Source organism: Tauraco erythrolophus, chromosome 22 (assembly GCF_009769465.1).
Source record: "Tauraco erythrolophus isolate bTauEry1 chromosome 22, bTauEry1.pri, whole genome shotgun sequence".
Taxonomy (NCBI): domain Eukaryota; kingdom Metazoa; phylum Chordata; class Aves; order Musophagiformes; family Musophagidae; genus Tauraco; species Tauraco erythrolophus.
In genome coordinates, this window is record NC_141486.1 from 9,493,129 (window position 1) to 9,506,453 (window position 13,325).

General features: G+C 46.2%; 1 protein-coding gene across 1 annotated transcript; it reads left to right on the forward strand.

Moving 5' to 3' along the window:
- The first annotated feature begins 2,590 nt into the window (after positions 1-2,590).
- On the forward strand, positions 2,591-13,282 carry INPP5E (inositol polyphosphate-5-phosphatase E). Its single transcript, XM_009981193.2, has 10 exons — positions 2,591-3,644; positions 5,428-5,551; positions 6,278-6,375; positions 7,094-7,218; positions 7,363-7,482; positions 7,873-7,980; positions 8,944-9,105; positions 10,157-10,272; positions 10,745-10,881; positions 11,935-13,282. Exons 1-10 carry the CDS (start codon positions 2,788-2,790, stop codon positions 12,065-12,067), a joined length of 1,980 nt encoding a protein of 659 aa, XP_009979495.1. The 5' UTR covers positions 2,591-2,787; the 3' UTR covers positions 12,068-13,282.
- Positions 13,283-13,325: the final 43 nt, after the last annotated feature.

A 13,325-nucleotide genomic window follows, 5' to 3' on the forward strand; every position in this document is an offset into this window, starting at 1 on the left:
CGTGGTCAGCACAGTCGGCGTTAAATTATTTACTTTTCTATAATGGAAACCCAGTCGGCCGCGTGGCGTTCCTCGCCTTCCGCCAGGCTGCTGGTCGTTCCTCCTTTCCGTAGAGACTGCCAGACAACTCGATCCAAGAAGGCTTCCTCGGAGCTGGGAGCAGCTGTCTTTCCTAAGTGTAAGATTTGACACTGTAAATTCTCAAATAAAATATTTTGCGCTCTGGAGCACTTTCATATTTTACTTCTTCTTGTGGTTATTGCTGGAGCGAGTGGGCAGAGGAACCTCTCCTGTACCTTTGGAAGCAATCCGCTCAAAGAAGGGAGCTGGGAGTGCTGGAATGGGACGAGCTTCAGCCTCCGTTGTGCACGGGGCTCTGTGGAAATGTGCGAATTTGAAGCTGTAGGTTTAAAAGTTGCTTTTGTTAATTTTTTTGAACTGTACAATGCTTTGCTTTAAACTGGTTATTTATATGCCTCTAATGTAGGACGGATCGTGATAGTTGTGGGTTTACTCCATTTATTTATCCATTTATTTATCCATTTATTTATCCATTTATTTATCCATTTATTTATCCATTCTTTTGTATCTTTTTTGTATCTTTTTTGTATCTTTTTTGTATCTTTTTTTGTATCTTTTTTGTATCTTTTTTTGTATCTTTTTTTGTATCTTTTTTGTATCTTTTTTGTATCTTTTTTGTATCTTTTTTGTATCTTTTTTGTATCTTTTTTGTATCTTTTTTGTATCTTTTTTGTATCTTTTTTGTATCTTTTTTGTATCTTTTTTGTATCTTTTTTGTATCTTTTTTGTATCTTTTTTGTATCTTTTTTGTATCTTTTTTGTATCTTTTTTGTATCTTTTTTGTATCTTTTTTGTATCTTTTTTGTATCTTTTTTGTATCTTTTTTGTATCTTTTTTGTATCTTTTTTGTATCTTTTTTGTATCTTTTTTGTATCTTTTTTGTATCTTTTTTGTATCTTTTTTGTATCTTTTTTGTATCTTTTTTGTATCTTTTTTGTATCTTTTTTTGTAGTCTTGTCTTTCTGCTTTCCGCTTTCCACTTGCCTCTTGCATCTGTCTTTTTTCTTGTTTCTGTCCTTTTTCTTGTTTCTCTTTTTTATCTTTTGTCTTTTTTCTGTCCTCTTTTCCCCTTTCCCTTTCTCTTTTCCCCTTTCCCTTTCTCTTTTCCCCTTTCCCTTTCTCTTTTCCCCTTTCCCTTTCTCTTTTCCCCTTTCCCTTTCTCTTTTCCCCTTTCCCTTTCTCTTTTCCCCTTTCCCTTTCTCTTTTCCCCTTTCCCTTTCTCTTTTCCCCTTTCCCTTTCTCTTTTCCCCTTTCCCTTTCTCTTTTCCCCTTTCCCTTTCTCTTTTCCCCTTTCCCTTTCTCTTTTCCCCTTTCCCTTTCTCTTTTCCCCTTTCCCTTTCTCTTTTCCCCTTTCCCTTTCTCTTTTCCCCTTTCCCTTTCTCTTTTCCCCTTTCCCTTTCTCTTTTCCCCTTTCCCTTTCTCTTTTCCCCTTTCCCTTTCTCTTTTCCCCTTTCCCTTTCTCTTTTCTTTTTGCCTATCATCTTTTTCCCGCTATTCTCCCCCCCCCCGCGGCTGGCCGTGCGCTCCTCCGGCCGCCAGGGGCCGCTGCCGCCTGCCGGCGGGGCGGGGCGGGGCGCGCGCAGCGTCGCCGCCGTTGCTACGGGCGGGCCGCGGAGCGGGGCCGGGGCCGGGGCCGGGCGGCCTCCACCGCCGGGCCGGGGCGGGGAAGGGCGGCTGCGGCCGCGCCCGGGCAGAGCCGGCGGGGCCCGGGCCGCATCCCGCCCGCGGCGGCAGGCGGAGGAGCGCCGCGGCCAGCGCGCAGCGGAGCCGGGCGGCAGCGGGCCCCGCGGGCCGGGAGGCGGCGGTCCCAGCGGTGAGGTCCGTGGGGGGCGGCCCCTGGGGGTGTCTGTGGGGTCGCGGCGGGTCCCGTCCGCCCCCCCCGCCGCGGCCGAGGCGCCGGCGGAGCCGCTGCCCCTGCCCAGCGGGCGGGCGGCTCCCCCGGGCACGCGAACGGCGCTCCGGTGGCCGGCGCGGGGTTTCGCGTTCCCGGCGTAGCGCTGCGGACGGGAGGCTGGGGCCGCGGTGACTGCCACACAACGAGCTGCGTCCCCTGGGGCAGGAGTTTCCCTCGAACCCCCATCCCATGTCCCTAAAACTGCTGCTCCGCAGACATTGTCCTAGATGTGGGAAGCGGAGATCCCTGGAAATTTCCCGGCCTCTGGCACCGAGTGCTGCCGGCAGCCTGGAGGCTGGTTGTGCTGGTGACCTGCTGTCACAAGCAGGGATTTATGTGCAGTTTGGATTTCCTCCCGCGCTAACAGCGTGCACAACCTTTTCTTAAGGAAGTCTGTGTGCAGCTGTGATGCCTGCAGCAGGCAGGAGCTCCGTTCGCTGCTCTGCTCTCGGAAAAAAGAGAAAATAACATTGGTTTTCTAGCAAGGTCACGTTAAGGTTTGGATTGTCCTAGGGGAAGGTCCTGCAAGGAGCTTGCTTTTTGGTTAAGGAGCAGAGTTTGCAGCTCAATAACTTTTAATTCTTCCGTGTTTCTCTTGGGGAAATCTAGGTGTCCCATCTCTGGAGATTTTGCAGACAATGCGTCTGCCTACACATACTCCTGCCCTTCATTCTCAACTAAAGACTGAGCTGTCTTCAATTTCCATGTCTTTCTGGCTCGGCTATGAGCCTACAGGGTAAGCACGGGAAGGAAACTGCACTGTGAGGAACTTTTCCTATGGAGCAGTGTCCATAGGTGGTATCTGGAGGAGAATGAGCACTCCAAATGGATTTCCACAGCACTCAGGGGCATGTGTTACTCAGAGCATGGAGGGTGGAGCAGTACAGGACCTGCAGGCTAAAAAAGCTGGCAAAGCAGCAAGGAAGGAGGCTGTTGGCAACGAGGTGCTTACCTTTGAAGATCCTCGAAGTGTAGGCACCTCTTTAGATGAAACCTTAAAGCTTCTGCCAGAGGAACTCAAAGCTAACATGAAGATTAAGTCAATCACTCCAAGGCCTCCTCGGAAACCCCGGCTGGAGCGTGCTGCATCTCTGGATGAGAAAAGCTGGAGGAGGTGGAGGCGGTTTAGAACAAGTCAAGAAAGCCTGACTGATCCCAACGAAACAAGTTCCTCAAACGGTTCTCTGCAGGAAGCATCCCTCAGCCCTCCCATCAGGGGTAGAGCAAGCCCCTGCCATCAGTGCTGCCAGCAGAATTCCTTGAACAGCTCACCAGACGCCTTGGAAGCCAGTCCCGTGGGGAAGAGCAGAGGAGGCACCTCGGACCTGGGGAAACGAGCCTCCGAGATCTCCAGTGCCTTTGGTGGGCTTCTGCGCGGGAAGGCGTTTGCCGGTGGCAAACCCCGGCTGTCCCAAATAATGCCGTCTCGACCTCTGCCACCCCTGGAGCTCAACGTGGCCTCTCACACGCTGAGGACGGCTAATAGGATTGACTCAGATTGCATGGATTACCGGCATTATTCCTGGCACAAGTTTGGGAGGGTCAGCAGCAGCTTGAGCGATACCAGGCTGCACGGCAACGGGATGGTCTATGAGAATTGTTCCACAGATTCCATGAAATCTACCTTCAGCCTGCTTGCTCCCATCCGCTCCAAGGATGTTCGAAGCAGGTATGTCCCCCGGCTTCTCGTGGCAAAGTTTGGGGGGTGTGAGCAGCGTCCTGCTTGGCAGAGGCAGGGAACTTTGGGTTCCCTGCAAGGTGAAATGCAAAAGTGGTGTTCAGCCTGCTGTGGAGACTGGAAACAGGTTGGAGATGGTGGGATTAGTACAAACACTCCATATTTGATCCTTTCAGCTGCGTGTTGTTTTTCGTAAATGTAAGTTTGATCCACTGTCAGCTTGCTTGTTATATTTAAATAATCTATTTTGAGAATTAAGAAACAGGAGCTGTGCACGCTAGCAGTTGGGAATTTTTTTTTTTTTTCTATTTGAATCTAAAAATACATTGGGCTTGAGCTGAAATGTTAAATGGCAGGAAGAAAACCCAAATATTTCAGCTTGAAACTATCATGCAGTACTTGCAGTACTGTCACAATCTTGTAAGGTGCTGAGGTTCCTCTGCAGATGTTGAGCTTGTTTGGCTTCTGGCAGGATCAAATCGTGTACTGTGAACTGCTTCAGTGTCTCACAGGAGCTCCTCTGCCCCGGCTTTTCCAGGAATCTCTTGAGGGAGAGCATGATTCCACTCAGATCTCACCAGTTCCTCCCAGTGTGGCCCTGACCTCTTGCTCTGGTTGCTCGTTTGCTTTGTTTCTTAGAGAAGTTTCGATTGTTGATTGGAGGGAACTGATGGAGGTGTATTAATCTGCTTGTAAGTGTGTCGAATCCTCGTGTGTTGGCTGCTGACCTCCCGTTTCTAAAGACCTCCCAGCACACAGCACAAACACTCCGAGTATTACTGATGATACTGCAGGTCAGGAAATGTGTTAAAAGGTAAAGGACACCGAGTATGGAGCTAAAGGTTGTATGTTACGGATCCGTAACAGCCTGCAAGACCTTGAGGGATCACTGATCATTGATCCAAAGAGTGGGAGTCGGTGGTACAGGGGAGAATAATGCCAAGAGATAAGTTGAGGTGGTACTAGCTGGTAAAAAAGCCCCAAAGATGGACTGTTACTTGTTTGCCATGATGGGTTTTCTTTCACCTCCCTCTGCAAAGCTGCTGGAGTCAGGTGGGCAGCTGGTAGACCAGTGGGTTGCGCAGCGTTCCCTGACGTTGTGCTGTCGTCGTTTGCGGATCTCAAGCAAGATTAAAAACGCTCGTTCAACTTGCAGGCCTGTTGGCAATACCCCTTGATTTTGTAAGCGGTGTGTTCTTTGGAGCGGCACGCAGTGTGGGGCAGGTCTATCCTTTCTTAACGTGATGTTCTTTTAGACCTCAGACTCAATAAATCAGTTACTTGAAAGCTAATTTGATGAATGTGAGTTTGAGTCCTTGATTAGGAGCAACTTGGTGCCAGAACACTGGGAATGGTGGAGCTATTTTCATGTTTTAAGTAAACTGAGCTGCTTCAACATACTCAAATATCAAACCAATCCCTTCATTTTGTGTCTGTGGTAAGTACTAGGGGGATTGAAGACCTTGGATGGCTTCATTCTTCTCAGCACAGAACCTGTGCAGCATCAGTCTCACCATCATGCTTGTGTCCTGCCTTTAAAAAGGCCAGTTTGTGACAATATTTTGTTTTCTTGCACATAATCCATGAGCTCTCTATAAGGGTTGGAACTCGATGAGGAACTTTAGGCAAGCAGAACGATATATAAATACTAAATGCCATTTTCTCGAGCTAAAGGCATGGTCTTGATTAACTCAAGATTCAACCACTAACAAATCATCATTCCAACTGTCATGCTGTTTCCTTAGATGCTTTTTTATGGGTCTTCTGTTCACAGAAGCTATTTGGAAGGCAGCCTTCTGGCGACTGGTGCCTTACTGGGAGCAGAAGAACTTAGCAGGTATTTCCCTGATCGGAACATTGGAATTTTTGTGGCTACCTGGAACATGCAGGGTCAGAAGGTATGTGCATGTAAGTCTCCACAGGTCTTTTGGCAGTGGTAAAGTTGCCCCATCTTTACTGCAGTGGCTTTTTTCTGTTGATGATTAAGTTCCCCGTCAACCTGAGTTCCTTGTCTTTACTGAATTCCAAGGCCCTCTCATGCAGGTTCATCTTAGCGAGAGAGTCAGGATAACAGGGTTCCTCAGGTATTAGGTGTGACAACTGAGCTCGCTGGTGCCACTCTGGCTTTTTGTGGCAGCAGCTTTTATGTTTTGTGGCAGTCAGGGTCGCGTGAAGATGACTGACAATTTAGTGCTTATGACAAGAACGTCTCTGATGAAAAACACAGCCTCCTGCCCACATCGCCACGTAGCCTAGGAACGCAGGACTGACTCCACCAGGTGTCTGAGAAGCTCTGCTTGGAAGAACACAGGCAACCCCTGGGGTGCTAGTAAGTAGCCTGTGAGCCTGGTGAAAAGTGAGCATCACAGGAGGTGAGAAACATCACGTTACTGGGACACAGGGCTGAACTGCGGAGTCGTGATGGCTGCTGGAGCGACAGCAGTTGTGATGCGCCTTTGGGAAGGGGAACTTCTAGTGTTGTCACTCAAACTGTTTTTTGAAGCTTAAATTGTCTGCAAATACTGTGGAACTTGCAGTTTAGCCTGGACTTTTCTTGTACTTTTCTAGTAAATCTTTGCATAACTAATATTGCTGGGGTTTTTTGGTTTTTTTTTTAATAATAGGAACTTCCAGTGAATCTGGATGACTTCTTATTACCAACAGATCCTGACTATGCCCAGGACATGTATGTCATTGGAGTTCAAGAAGGCTGTCCAGACAGGTAGCAAAAACAATGTAATGAACCATCCTCTTTTATTGTTAACTAAATATTTCGGGTTTGATTAGTCTGGAAATAGTTTCCATCATATTCTTAACATTTTCAAGAAACAACTCATTTAATAAGACTCTGAATTCCATTGCATGAGCACCAGGGGAAATAAATATAAAACCTATTTATTTTTTAGAGGAAAACGTCACAAAAATCTGTAAATACAGAACTTGGCCCTGTTGTCAGGGCAGCTACCTGCAAAACTCCTGGGTAATTTCTGTGGGCATCTGACCATGGATCTGAGACAGCAGTGAGCTAGCTCACGGGCTGGCTGGTAGCCTTAGCAGCCATGTGCTCATTAGTGGTACATGGCTGCAAAACTTCTGAGATAGATTAACCCTAGAGGAGCAGGTTGAAGCCTTTTGTCAGACTCTGCTTTTTTTAGGGTGTCTTCCCAGAGGGACTCTCTTTTCCTCAGATTTGCAGGCTGCTCCGTGCAGTGGTTGTAATACTCTCACCAACATGCAGAGCCTTTTGCATGATATTTGTGGAATTACACGCCAGGCTGACCAGCCTTCACTGCAGCATCACTGTGACAGTGGAGGTTCTGCTCACGTGTACTCGCTGTTCTTTGTCAGAGGGATGTCTCTGTTTTCACAGTGCTGATTTCCTTTCCTCGTTGTTGTCTCTTGTGCTGTCCTTGTGATCCAGCTGTTGTTCTTTCCTGCAGAAGAGAGTGGGAGATCCGCCTGCAGGAGACACTAGGCCCCCACTACGTCATGCTCCACTCTGCTGCACATGGGGTGTTGTACATGTCGGTCTTCATTCGGAGAGACCTGATCTGGTTCTGCTCAGGTGTGTGGTCCAGGAAGAGCTGCAGAGTGGGGAGGTGAAAGGACTGCTGCCATCGGCTGTCTTGTCCTTTTCCCCAGCGCTGTCCCTCCTGCTCGCTGCCTCTAGAGGCCTTTCAGTAAAAGCAGCTTCTTTTTCTCCTTCCAGAAGTGGAGTATGCCACAGTGACAACTCGAATTGTATCTCAGATCAAAACCAAGGGAGCTCTGGGAATCTGCTTCACGTTTTTTGGGACCTCCTTTCTCTTCATCACCTCCCACTTTACATGTGAGACATTTACAGTCCTGTTAGAAGTGTCCTGATTGAGGGAGGAGGGGGGTTGCTTTACAAAGATAAAAAAGGCGCAGGGGGGATAGAGGAGCAGGACAGCCTGAAGTCAAAGCTCAGGATTGCTGAGCTCAGAACAATAAGGGAGGAGGATTTTTTGGTAGAAAACCTACAAAAGAACTGTGCGTAGAAAATCAGAAATGAACTCTGCACAACCGTATCCCTTTTCCATGCTTTCTGTCGTTATTTTTCAGTCTTGTCTCTCTGGGTCAGAATGTTGCATTTTACATGTGGAAAATGTCTGATGTCCTTTGGAAGCTCCTGTTGTATCCAAAACTGGTAATTGAATGAAAATGATGCATTGGCAGTAATGGGATTTCTGTCTTTCAGCTGGGGACAGTAAGGTGAACGAGAGGAAACTGGACTACAATAAAACCATTCAGGCCCTTACGCTTCCCAAGAACGTTCCGGACACAAACCCGTACCGATCCAGTTCCAGTAAGTGTGAAACCACGCTCGTGTGGGAGCCCGAGTGAACAGCTCGTGCATGGTCTTTCATTCTGCACTAAGGAAGAGAGAAAGAGAGTGCTAATTTGGGATAGTATAAAAAGAAACTGTAGGTCTTTTTGTCTAAGAATGGTTATTATTCACATGAATATTTTTTTTTTAGGTGGGGTGTAATTTGGGGGGCAATTAGAGAAAAAGTTGAGATGAAGAGGGAGAGAGAAAATTCAAAAGGAATTTTCATGCGATGTATTTTTTCTCAGAACAGCAGTAAGATAATTTTGGTGCAATTTTTGTCAATATTATGGATGTGTTTCACTTTTCAAGTGTTTTCTAGAACAAGTAGAAATTACTTTATTTCAAAACTTGAGAGAAAGACCATTATTTCAATTTGCATTTACACAGGTCAGCGTATTGTTTGCCAAATTCCGTTATCATTTCTTAGTACTGTGTTGTTAACGTGACAGCTAGATAAATAGCTAAGCCCTTTTTCTAGAAAGATGGATTTACTCTTTATTTGTAGTGTAGCTTTAGGTTTTTGTGTTCATACTATTTTTAGGTCCTGTAGACAATGTGGTCTCTTTTCAGCTTTTTCTATGATTTTTTTAAATTTCTGTTCTATTTTCTACTGTTTTTTAATTACCACATTCTGTGATGGTCACAGGCAGAAAGCATGCTCAAGTGTTGTATCTCCTGGCAGTAAAAAGAAAGAATTTATGCCTGTTCCTTGATCATATCTAGCAACACTCTCAGTAAGCTATGCATCACACAGCTCTCACCTTGAAAGAATTAAGTGAGTTTTATTTTAATGAGTGCATAGCTACGTCCTATACTTTAATTTTCCTCAAAAGTCAAAAGGAGATTCAGGGAAGAAAAGTTTGGGATTTTTTTTTTTTTGCTTTCAGAACTTTTCAGGATGTTTACCTTTCTACTGACACTTCTGGCTTGAATTTGCAGATGACGTCACAACTCGGTTTGATGAAGTGTTCTGGTTTGGCGACTTCAACTTCCGACTAAATAAGGATCGTGAGACCGTGGATTCCATCTTGAACCAGAACCCGGAAACAGACATGTCCAAGCTACTGGCATATGACCAGCTTACTAGTGAAATGAGCAGGGGTGAGTGACAGCTGATTTTCTCCCTAGTCTCCAGGAACAGAGATACCTACACAGAGAAAGAATTACAGCCAAATCCCTATTTCCTAGAGACCTTTCCTTCTTTCTCATGTTGAGTTCCCTAAAAAGAGAAGTCAGCAGTTGTCAAATACAGCGGCAGTCTGTACAGGGGACTTTTTGCTGTAGCATTTTGCCATATATAGTGTAATCTCCCAAGCCATTGACTGCTGTTTCATCTGACTCCTCTATAAACAGGACATCATTCTGTCCCAGCGTCTGGGGCGGGCACGTTTGAGTGGTGTTTGTAAAGCGTCGTGAGCTTTCAGCGGGAGGGGAAGTGCGTGCACCGAGTGTTTCTTGTTTAAATAGCCACTGCCTATTTTTCACCCCACTATGTAAGAACTTCAGCTTGCTCCCTTTCTGGAGCCCAAGCCCAGGTTTTTCTAGTCATGTATGTGACTTGGGTCCAGAGGAGGCCACAAAGATGATCCGAGAGCTGGAGCACCTCTGCTATGGAGACAGGCTGAGAGAGTTGGGGCTGTTCAGCCTGGAGAAGAGAAGGCTCCGGGGCAATCTTATAGCAGCTTTCCAGTACCTAAAGGGGGCCTACAGGAAAGCTGGAGAGGGACTTTTTACAAGGGCATGTAGTGACAGGACAAGGGGAAATGGATTTAAACTGAAAGAGGGGAGATTTAGATTGGATATAAGAAAGAAATTCTTCCCTCTGAGGGTGGCGAGGCGCTGGAACAGGTTGCCCAAAGGAGTTGTGGCTGCCCCATCCCTGGCAGTGTTCAAGGCCAGGTTGGATGAGGCTTTGGGCAACCTGGTGTAGCGGAAGGTGTCCCTGCCCATGGCAGGGGGGTTGGAACTGGATGATCGTTGAGGTCCCTTCCAACCCAAACCATTCTATGGTTGTGTGATTCTATGATTCTACGTGAATGTCTGTTGTTTCTAGCCAGCATTAGGTAAGCAGTGTTGAATAAATGCAGAAAATGTGCTGGCTTCTTAGAAAGGAGGAATTTGTTGTTGATGCTGTTCTCCCCTTCCATTGCAGGGTCTATTTTCAAAGGATTCCAAGAGGCTGACATTCATTTCCGTCCCTCCTACAAGTTTGACATAGGAAAGGACAGCTATGACACCACTTCCAAACAGAGGACTCCTTCCTACACGGTAAGAGGTGATTTCAGAGCAGCATGCTCAGAAGGGCTGCTCAGCCTCACATCCACCTCCAAAAGGGATTCTTATCTGTGGCAAAAAGCTGCCTTCCACAGTTGGTCTGCATGAGGTGCAGTTGTGCTGAGGTTTGTTGCTTAAGGGCAACAGGGCATGTGGAACTGTTTTGGAAGAAAGGATTGTTGAATCTGTGAGCACAGGGAGAGTTTGGCACAGTCTGCTAATCTTATTTTCACTGCCTCACATCCTGTTCCAGTGCATTCTTCCCTGTGCTTAGAGCTGGGCACAAAACTGCTGTTGAGATCAGACACAGTCTTCATGAACGTATCCCCATCCAAGACACTTCATTTCACTAAGTGGAGTGTGATGAATGAATGGATTTATTTCTTGAGAACCAGTGCTTCTTCCCAGGGTGGGTGTGCAAAGGGAGTCACCATCAGTCTCCCCCCTCCCTCTCTCTGCCTCCCAGGATCGAGTTGTATACCGCAGTCGGTACAGAGATGACATCCATGCTGTCAAGTACTCATCCTGTCCCGTGATCAGAACTTCCGACCATCGGCCTGTGTTTGCCTTGTTTCGTGTGAAAGTGAGGCCTGGCAGAGACAAGTTAGTACCTCCTCACCTCCTTACATGGCTCCAGGGATATTGAGGATATGCTCCTGGTCAGAGTTTGTCCTCTCGGGAGAGTTCCTGAAATAGAGTTTCTCTCATGTAGCTCTCTGCAGCCTTTTTCCTGTTTTACACAATATATGCTCTCAGTGGTCAGAGCAGTAGGAGCACTTAAACCTCGCTCTGACATCTGAAGTCCCTGCTGCTGGGTCCCTTAATCCTCCTGAGGCAGATAAAGGGAGTCCATTGCAGTTGACTATAAATCTGGTTTTGTCTGAGATGCAGCTTGCTCTCCTGTCAGCATGGACAGCTTTGCTGTTCTGTTCCTCTTTCCCTCTTTGGGATCAATGCTGTTTTCCCTCCCCAGTGCTGGCTGCATTTCAGGATAGATACATGTCACCTCCAAGTTTTTAATGTCGTGCTAGTAGAACTCTGTAGAAAATTTGGTTGAGTCACTGAAATTTAGTTAGTCTCTTTTCTGTGAGCAGCATGGTCAGGGATTTCAAGACCCAGGTATCTAGAAAATGGTGATTTCTCCCTGATCAGCAGTGCAATTAGAATTGGGATTTTTTTTTTTTTTGTTTATGGGTATTAGATACCCATTAAATGGAAGTATTGCACAGTCTGTGAAGCTGGGCTGCTAAGGGTTTCCTTCTGGCCTCTGGAACAGCCCAGGGTAAGAACTGTTGTCCATGAGCCATGCCAGCAAATACACCAAGTTAACAGTAGGCTAGTTGAGCTTTTCAAATGGATGTGTTTGGTTTAGGGTGATAATGTCCTCCACGTATATCCCTTATGGACACAGGCATGTTCATGCTTAAATTGAAAGTACCTTTGCCTTTTACAACCAATATTTTCTTCATTTAAACATTAACTTGTTGCTGTGGAAGATCTTTGGTTCACCCAGTTTCTCCCACAGCGGTAGCTGAATGCCTTAAAAAAGTAAAAATTAGGCCTGTGGCCTTTGTTGTGTGAGCTAGCTGGGAAATGGTGGGCCAACAAGAAGAATGTGTTTGTGCCCTGATCTAATTGTGTGTGTTTATATTGCAGCATTCCGCTTGCTGCAGGGCAGTTTGACAGAGAACTCTATTTAATCGGAATAAAGAGGCGGATTACAAGGGAACTTCAGAAACGGCAAGAGCAAAAGGACCAAAAATCCAGCAGCATATGTAGCGTTTCCTGAACTCTGCCACGCTTGTATTAGAGGTGCCCAGAAAGAGGATTTCAGGCCACAGCGAACTCTGCAGGGAATCGTCTGCTTAAGCACCTCTGGCAGTTGCTGTGGCTTGTGGAGAATGTCTTAAACCTCATCCTGGATTCATTTGCATGAGCTAATCCATGTAGCTCAAGTGCTTTGCTGAAGAAAATGGAGCCAGCCATTTAGGACATCCATCCCAACGGATGTAATTGATTTATTTTTAACCATACTGTCTTTGGAAGCAACCAGGTGCATTCTCTTGGTTCTAAAATGACTCCACACAGGCGGCACAGCTTCTGGAATTGGCATGACAGAGGGCAGGGGACCTAAGAAAAGCCTGGAGAAAGGTGAAAATTTTTGCTTGTCTGTTTGATTTGATCTGGTTAGCTTATGTATGTTGTGTGGTTGTTTTTTTTCTCCTTATCTGCAGCCAAATGTATGGTATTCTGTAAAATGTGTAAAGGGACCAATGAGGGGACTTGGGCAGTTCTGTTTAAGGATGGTGCTCCTGTGTTGGGCTTTTCTGGTCCCCTACAGCAAGCTCTGTGTGAATGTACTACTGTACATTTGACGTGTAGAAATCTTGCCTTTCAATAATTATTCTATAGGCCTTCTGTTCCTAAGGGGGTAAATATCAACCTCTCACCGTGTTCGTCTGTTGAGACTGCTTGAAACAATCCCTTAACTCACGTGCCCTCCCCAGGGGTGATAAAAAACTTACCTGCCTTCAGCAGCAGGACACTCGAGTGGAAAATAATGGTCCAAGTAGAGCTACTGTGTAACACTTCCCCAAAGTGATGACGATGTCAAATGAGTCCAAAGGAAGTACAGAGGGAAACTGCAGCCAGTCAAACCAGCGCAGTTCCATTACCTCCCGTTACAGTTAATTCTTTTTGGTTTTCCAATTCAGCGAACTGTCAATAATGTGCTATTTTTGAAGTAGTGTTGTCTTAAGGCTAAACATACTACATGGACCAGTATGACACTGGTAAAACGTTAAGTAAAAACTGTTCATGGGCACAGATCGGCTGGGACATTCATCACCTTAGTGCATAAAACACCGTGCAAACAACTTGGAGGAAGTGCTGCTAACTATGCAACCTGTCCAGGACAGAGCTTCTCTTCTGCGGTACAAACATTTATGGCACTGACCTGTCTGTAGCCATCAGGTATTTGGATTTCCTTTCTTTTTAAAGGAAGAAAAATAAATTAATGCAATACCTTAAATGAGAACCAGCTCTTA

What these genes read in the sequence shown, in the direction of transcription:
- INPP5E (XM_009981193.2), top strand. Translation starts at nt 2,788, where the DNA reads ATGAGCACTCCAAATGGATTTCCACAGCACTCAGGGGCATGTGTTACT. An exon ending in CATCACCTCCCACTTTACAT is followed by an intron (nt 7,483 to 7,872) that starts GTGAGACATTTA and finishes TCTGTCTTTCAG; the next exon opens with CTGGGGACAGTAAGGTGAAC. An exon ending in AGAGGACTCCTTCCTACACG is followed by an intron (nt 10,273 to 10,744) that starts GTAAGAGGTGAT and finishes TCTGCCTCCCAG; the next exon opens with GATCGAGTTGTATACCGCAG.